This window comes from Pistacia vera, unplaced genomic scaffold (genome assembly GCF_008641045.1).
Source record: "Pistacia vera cultivar Batoury unplaced genomic scaffold, PisVer_v2 Contig497, whole genome shotgun sequence".
Classification (NCBI taxonomy): domain Eukaryota; kingdom Viridiplantae; phylum Streptophyta; class Magnoliopsida; order Sapindales; family Anacardiaceae; genus Pistacia; species Pistacia vera.
The window spans coordinates 181,894-190,029 of record NW_022196331.1 but is presented as its reverse complement, the minus strand read 5'-3'; the positions used below and the strand labels follow the sequence as shown (position 1 = coordinate 190,029).

Below are 8,136 nucleotides of genomic sequence, written 5' to 3'. Positions count from 1 at the left end.
CTATAAAAAAAAAGTAAGAAAAGAATAATTTTATGTTTTTTCTTAAAATTTGCAAGTGGTGACTCATTACTTTTTCTTTTTAAGTTTAATACTAGAAATTAAGAAATAAATTTAGTGTTTTTCAAAGAGTTAAAAAAAAAATAGACTTTTTGAAGTATGATATAAGAACAAAAATTCTTCTGAAATTATGCAATAACACTAATTAATATGCTATTAATGAACTGTTAGTAAATCATTAAAATTTATATTGTTATGAAATAGCAAATATTACCAAATTATCCTATTATTATTTTTTTTTAATTTTCAAAACCTCAAGAAGATTAATGTCATTATACATTATGAAAAAATCATTTTAAATGTTTCCTACAACAAAATTGTGAAAAAATAGAATGAAGCAAGTGAAATTATAAGAAAATATAAGGACAAATATGCAAAGTTATGTTTAGATAAGAATGATTAATTAAGACAATTGATAAAGTAATACTAAAATTAGCGGCATTTGGTTATCGGGTTCGGTTGGGACACTAAAAATGGGAGTCACATCATCCAATAATTCTCTTCTTCTCCCAACTGTTTGGTCTGCTAGTCATTTTAGGAGCCAAATCAGGAAACTAAGAAAATTGTTTTGTTGAATCACAACCAAGCAAACCAAAAAAACATTTCCCAGAAACCGAAAAGAAAAAAAAAAAGAGTCAGTGATTGGTATCAAACTCTCCTTTTGGCTTTTGCTTTCTCTATCAATCTATCAGCTTTTCATTTATTTTTCTTTTTCTTTTTTATTTGTTTGAATATTGAAAAATACCCATTTCTCAAAAGTTCCCTAGAATCACAACAAATCATTAAAAAACACTTCTTTTTTATTTTCTGTACCCCCTCCATTGTTTCCTCTTATGAGTTTGTTAAAGTAATGCCATTGATGTTATAGACTTATAGTAGAAAGAAGAAAGTTTTGTTTTTGTTTTTGGTTATGGTTTTGTTTCTGTTTTCATGCTACTGGGATTGTAACAAAAATGCTTTTTTTTTTTTTTTTTTTTTAAGTTTTTGAAAACATGCATTGGAACATTGGAGGAACAAGAAAGAGAGAGGGGTTAAAAATTTAATCTTGATGTGGGTAGTATTAATGAGAGGAATGAGAGAGAGAGAGAGAGAGTTGTGTTACTGTTGAGAAAGAGAGAATGAGCAGAGAACAAGCAGGCGTTGCAAAGGCCTGGGAAACCACAGTACGAAAAACACAAGCAGCTGCAAAGAAAAAAAACAATACATTCTTTGGTACAATGTCTGTGGCTCATGCTGATGATGATGAATATGGTCCAGGTGAAATTTATCACGCAGAGAGAGTTCTTGCCAATGGTGACTTTTACACAGGCAAATGGGCTGATAATCTTCCCCATGGTTATGGTAAGTATCTTTGGACAGATGGTTGCATGTATGTAGGTGAATGGTATAGAGGTAAAACCATGGGAAAAGGCAAATTTAGTTGGCCCTCAGGTGCCACATACGAGGGTGAATTCAAAGGTGGGTATATGGATGGTAAAGGGACTTATACAAGTTCTTTAGGGGATACTTATAGAGGTTATTGGGTTATGAACTTGAAACATGGACAAGGGACTAAGAGTTTTGCCAATGGGGATTATTATGATGGAGAATGGAAAAGAGGGTTGCAAGATGGTCATGGAAGGTATCAATGGAAGAATGGGAATCATTACATTGGTCAATGGAAGAATGGGAGTATTAATGGTAATGGAACCATGATTTGGAGTAGTGGAAATAGGTATGATGGTTTTTGGGAAGATGGTTTGCCTAAAGGAAATGGAACTTTTAGATGGGTTGATGGGAGTTTTTATGTTGGTGTTTGGAGTAGAGATCCTAAAGATCAAAGTGGAACTTATTATCCATCAGGTTCTCCAACTGGGAATTTAGATTGGGATCCTCAACAAGTATTTTTGGTGGATTTGAAAGATTGTAAGATTTGTCCAGGAGAGAAAGTTTCAATCTTGCCATCACAAAAGATGACTTATTGGCCTGGCATTGCAGGGGAAGTTAATACCAATAATAGTCAAGTGCCTTTTAAGAAATGGAATGATCTTGGCAGGCTTAGGAGGACTTCAGTTGATGGAAGGACTAGCAACTATGGTAGCGAAAACGATGGCAGTAACCGTGGTTGTGGTGTTAGTGATGTGGATTTTAGGGATGGTGATGAGGGTTTGGAAAATCTTTACCTTGAGGAATCAGATTCAAGGGGTAGGGTGTTGTTGAAATTATATCCTACAAAGAAGCAGGGGGAGACAATATCTAAAGGGCATAAGAACTATGAGCTCATGCTAAATTTGCAGTTAGGGATCAGGTATAAGCAGTTTGTGTTTGTTTGCTAAATTTTGCCTGCTCTAATTATTATGTTCCAGGTCTGATTTTTTTTTTTTCAACATGTGTTTGACCAATGTTCTGATAGAAGAGTTTCTTGATAAAATATGTTTGCTTTATATCTATCTAGCATAATGGATTTTGGTATGTTGTTTTAAATTAGTGTTCATCAGTTTGATCATGTTTAGAATTGAGTGAAATTTTGAGTCTTTTCAATATTTCGAATGATTTTCTTGCTGCTTTGGAGGTCTACTATTTGTTTTCTGTTATTCCGCTGCAAAATATATATTCAGATCTTTAATTCCCTTTTGAAACAGTTTGTAGTCAAGTTTTTTTGTAGTAAATCTATGTGCCTCAATTTGAAGAAATGTGCAGCAGCCATGAACAGTAAAGTTAGAAGAAAGTCTTCCTTTAGCTGAAAATTGTTGCAGTTTTTAGTTGATGACAAAACCAAACAATTATGAACTCTTTGTTTCCTATAAATGAATCAGTTGGGTCTCGGTTTTTGAAATTGGTCACAATTTCCGAAAACACCATTCGAGTTTAAATATGCTGTCACTAGATGCCTCTCTACATCTTTGTCACAATTAGTTGACTTTTCTTGCCGTGGCACAGACACTCTGTTGGGAGACCTGCTCCAGCTACATCTCTTGATCTCAAGGCTTCAGCTTTTGATCCGAAGGAGAAAGTATGGACAAAATTTCCACCAGAAGGATCAAAGCACACTCCTCCCCATCAATCTTGTGATTTCAGATGGAAGGATTACTGTCCAGTGGTTTTTAGGTATGGACATCATGCATATGTCTTTTACAATGAATTGTCCTCCATTTTGAAAACATTCAAGTCTTAATTGTTTTGCATAAGGCTGTCTTCACTTAAGTGGAATACATTCATATTGTATGGTCCATTATTTCCATAACCATATAAAACCATAATGACACATTTACCTTCTATTATGATTGCTGGTGTTTGAGACTTCTTGGTAGAACCTAACAGTTTTTTATATATTTATTTTCAGGACTCTCAGGAAATTGTTCAATGTGGATGCAGCTGACTACATGATATCTATATGTGGAAACGATGCCCTTCGGGAGCTTTCATCCCCTGGAAAAAGTGGAAGCTTCTTTTACTTAACAAATGATGACAAATACATGATAAAGACCATGAAGAAGGCAGAAGTTAAAGTAAATTCCCGTCTTCATTTTGTTTAATTCGGTTTTTCTGTTTTGTGTTTTTGTTGCTATTGTTGTGTTCAATGATTTCAATTTGAATCTGAGACTGGCTACTGAGTTTTGTAACTCACTTTAATTTGAGTCCCATTAAAAGCTTTATGACTACATTTTCCAAGTCCTATGTACTTTACAAAGGATACCTGACTCCATACTTCTTTTTCCTGAGGTTATTACCATGTTCTGCCATTGCCGTTCTCTGCTAAACACTTTCATGATATTTGTGAAGCACTACCAGAATTGATTTTTCATTATTGTTATTATTTATTATGATTTCATTTTCGGTGTGTTGACTGATATAGAAAATTTGATTGGCCAACATATTTTAGGTTCTTATAAGGATGCTACCAGCCTACTACAATCATGTTCGGGCCTTTGAGAACACTCTAGTCACCAAATTTTATGGCCTGCATTGTGTGAGATTAACAGGGTCTGCACAGAAGAAGGTACAGTGATGAAATCAGAGCCTTAAATTCAAGATTTAAAGATTCTGATATCTCATGAACTTTTGTTAAATCATTTACATTTCACACTTCACTCAATTTTGGGATTCATGCGCCAGGTACGATTTGTCATTATGGGGAATCTATTTTGTTCTGAGTATGCCATCCATAGGCGCTTCGACTTGAAAGGTTCTTCTCATGGTCGGACAACTGCTAAACCTGAGTCATCAATCGATCCAACGACAACACTTAAAGATCTAGATCTCAATTTTATATTTCGATTACAAAAAGTTTGGTTCCAAGAGTTTTGCAGGTGAAGCACATTCCTATATATATTCTTTCTTTCTTTCCTTTGGATTGAAGTGTTATTACTTCTCTAGAAAATTCATATTCTATAATTAGACCCAATTTAGCCTGGATATGATTGCAGGGGAGTGTAGAAAATTTTCCTCTTTCATCTAAGGTGCTGTACTACTTGCATATAAAATTTGTAAAATGGGAATTCTAGAAGATAGTGTCAGATTGTTGTAGGTATTTGAAAGCAATTTCTGTTGTACACATTCAAAAGAGATAAGTATTCATCCTAATAATGCCTAGCTAGTGTTTCGGAAAATCAGTTCAATGATCCTCATATTTGTCATATGTATACTTTTTCCCCTAGTTCTTGTGAAAATCAAGTTAAAGGTCAAAAAAATTTATAGCAAACTGTGACTTGACAATTACATGAGTTGTTGAAGCTGAAATACATCTAACATTTCAAATCAACACTTATGATGATGATAATTGTTTCAGTGTTCTCAATATGGTGCCTAACTAGTAATTTTTATGTCTCTATCTTAAATGACTCTTCAACATTGAATGTGGTTCTTTCATTATTAAGCTGGTCTCCCTTTGTGCAGGCAAGTGGACAGGGACTGTGACTTTCTTGAACAAGAGAGAATTATGGATTACAGTCTTTTGGTTGGTCTTCACTTTCGAGAAGCTATTTCATATAGGGATACTCACACTCCTCGCACTTCTGGAGTCCACACTCCTAAAGGTTATTTCAAGTCCCATCCAGAAATGCATTTTCCACTTAAACATCAGTCACTGCTGAAAATATTCACATCTCTTTTGAATTTATTTCGTAGGATATGCAGAGGATAATGAACCAGGAGCCCCTCGCCTTTCAAGAGTAGACATGGATCAGCTTCTTTTCGACCCAACTCGGTAAACAAATTAATGACATCCACCTAAAACTTCTCATTGTCTTGGAAAACTAGTGATGCCTCATTTCATTTTCTCATTAGTAATCCAAATTTGCCCTGCACATTTCTCAAGTCTATGAGTCAAAGATAAACAAGAATTAGAAATAGTTCTCTATTTACAGAATGATGCCTCAAACGATGCATTGTTACTCCTTAAATCTAATATCAACTCTTTATTTTAACTTTCACTGACTTAAAGTTACTTTCTTTAGAGTGCTCAGTAACAGTGTTAGACACTTGTTAATCTAAGCTTTTACCTCATGTGGTTATTTAACAACTTAGCTTTCTAACCTCATCAAACTACTAATTCAACGTTCAAGTAGTCTTTATGTATCATGAATTTCAAATAGTCGCCATGTTTACTGGAATTGCTCGGTAGTACTAATGTAGATTTTCAGCTCTAAGGTCTAGCTTTCCTCATAATTTTCTTATTGCATGATGCAGTTGGGCTTCCATAAAGCTTGGTGTAAACATGCCCGCACGAGTTGAACAAACAGTGAGAAGAAGTGACTGTGAAACTCAGCTGATTGGAGAACCAACTGGTGAATTTTACGATGTCATTCTCTTTTTCGGTATAATTGACATACTACAAGACTACGATATTAGCAAGAAGCTAGAGCATGCATATAAATCAATGCACTATGATCCAACTTCAATCTCAGCAGTTGATCCAAGGCAATACTCAAAACGCTTTCGGGATTTCATTTTCAGAGCATTTGTAGAAGACACTTGAAAAGATATAGGGTTGACACAGATCTTCAACTCGCAGCCAGTAGCCATTCATGTATAGTCGTTTTTTCTTCATAATCCTTATACAGATGAGAGTTAAGTTACCGACGATAGGTATACATTTCAGTTTTTGACATGGCCACGAAGGATGATTTATGGCTGCCGGAAATACAAGCTTTTGTCACACATACTAGCAGTTTCTCTCACTCTTAGTCACACTGGCAAAGTATATGATATGTTTTAGTAAAGGTATAGAAAAATGTCAGAACCAGAGCTACCGAAACCTGTTTTGATTGTAAAATTGATTATTAACAAAGTGGTGAACGTGTAGCCTCACTGATTCTTTTTGTACGTAATTTTTTTTCCCAGAAGGTCAGGTGTCTTTGGGGTTGACAAAAAGACAAAAAAAAAAAAAAAAAAAAACAAATGTACAGAAGGATGATCATACTGGAACTAGCCTTTAGTTTACTTATTTGTCTCAAATGAAATTCTTTGTGATACAAGCCTTGTTTCTGTCTATTCTTGGTGCATAATTCTTGTGATACAACTTAATCTCTCACACTTCCAATCTAAGATCTATCCTTGTGTTCATGTTTGCACAACTGAAGGATTGAAATAAAGGTATGAGTGGATCATTAGTCACATTGGGACCAATGTTTTAAAATCCAACTCGGGGTAAAACTTGGCAAAGTTGCTAGGTCCCAGGTTGACCGATTTGACTGGCCGATTAAACAGTGTGACCAAACTTTTAAAATTTAGCAAATACACCCCTGAAATTACATTAATTCCCTATAGATTTGAAATTTAGCAACACACCCCAAATACAAATCGGCCAACGACTGGTTGGTGGTGACAACAACACCCCAAATGCAATCTCAATCGTCCTTAAACCCATTCCCCTAAAAATATACCCAAGATCTAGCAAAAATCGGTTCGATTTCGGCCAGATATCACCGACATCGACGTCGACATTCCAAGCTAGATCTTACTAATGCTACCGTCGAAAACCCTCCCCATCACCCCGAAAATACTCCCCTTTTCCTCTCAACCAAAACCCATCTTACTCCACCCCCGTTAGCCTCGCCAATCGCTGGCAAAAGCTGGCTATTGCCGTCGCCAGTTTTTTTTCGATTTTCGGTCGATTTACTCATCGGAAATCAACTCAGTCGCCACCATTACACTCACTAGCACTTTCTCTTCAAAAGCCCTAACATCCCGGCCTTCAATTGTTTACCAATCATTATCCCAAATTTTAGGGTTTTAGGTGAATAAGAAAAATGTAAACCCAGTCCAATGAAGTTTCTGGGTCCGGATTAAACCGGTTGGATCGGGCCAGGTTTTAAAATAGTGATTGGGACTGAGACACAACCCAGATTCTTACAGAAGGCAGCAGTGGGAAATTTTTTGCGATGGGTGAAAAGCCTGACAGAGAGTCTTCAGGTTGGGATCCAATTCTCTTTTATAATTTATCAGTAATATTCCATGTTCAGAAATATAATAGATATATGTTTACTGCTCTTTGATCTTTTCATGGATCATATGACAATAAAATAGATGCCCCAAGTCCAAATCATTCAGCCGTGAAGAGTTGGTTGATCTATTTACGCAGTGGCGAACTAGAAAATTATGATCGGGAGGTCAGAGTGTGAAATTTAATGAATAAGGAATCTAAAGTTGTATAATCTTTCGAATCCCCACAACTACTAACCACTAAAAGCTTACTTGGCCGTTAATTTCAGGACCCTGAGAGAAAAGTCGAGGTGCGTGCAAGTTAACTTAAATACCCTCGGATATCCCAAAAAAAAAGTTTTATAATTTTCTTTAAGAAATTGCATTTAAGGAGGTTAAAATGAAAGTTTCAGGAACAACTGGAGCCGTTGCTAAAAAGATTTTTTTAGATGTTGAAATTGCAATATTCATATATAGAATTTCAAAATTTTTGTAAACTAGGGTGGCCTCCCCAAGCAGCAGCCGCAATCCACCGGGTGAAGTTTTGGACTATGATTCAAAGGTTTAGAGAGGATTATGTTACGATCTAGTAGGATTAGGGGCGGTGGGGCACAATGTTATTGATCTAAAGGTTAGATTTCATCCCCTCAGCATAGATTAGATCTTATTATAGTCCAA

At 35.6% G+C, this 8,136-nt stretch overlaps 1 protein-coding gene across 2 annotated transcripts; it reads left to right on the top strand.

Annotated features, from left to right (window-relative positions):
• Positions 1-1,155: 1,155 nt before the first annotated feature.
• LOC116105321 (phosphatidylinositol 4-phosphate 5-kinase 6-like) lies at positions 1,156-6,366 on the top strand. Of its 2 annotated transcripts, none has more exons than XM_031391757.1 (8): positions 1,156-2,344; positions 2,977-3,144; positions 3,380-3,545; positions 3,920-4,036; positions 4,153-4,346; positions 4,933-5,072; positions 5,173-5,242; positions 5,725-6,366. In XM_031391757.1, exons 1-8 carry the CDS (start codon positions 1,176-1,178, stop codon positions 6,011-6,013), a joined length of 2,313 nt encoding a protein of 770 aa, XP_031247617.1. In that variant the 5' UTR covers positions 1,156-1,175; the 3' UTR covers positions 6,014-6,366. The 2 variants fall into 2 exon arrangements, with proteins under 2 accessions (XP_031247617.1, XP_031247616.1); XM_031391756.1 differs by having other exon boundaries at positions 5,164-5,242.
• Positions 6,367-8,136: the final 1,770 nt, after the last annotated feature.

What these genes read in the sequence shown, in the direction of transcription:
- LOC116105321 (XM_031391756.1), top strand. Translation starts at nt 1,176, where the DNA reads ATGAGCAGAGAACAAGCAGGCGTTGCAAAGGCCTGGGAAACCACAGTA. An exon ending in TGAAGAAGGCAGAAGTTAAA is followed by an intron (nt 3,546 to 3,919) that starts GTAAATTCCCGT and finishes AACATATTTTAG; the next exon opens with GTTCTTATAAGGATGCTACC. An exon ending in TGGTTCCAAGAGTTTTGCAG is followed by an intron (nt 4,347 to 4,932) that starts GTGAAGCACATT and finishes CCCTTTGTGCAG; the next exon opens with GCAAGTGGACAGGGACTGTG.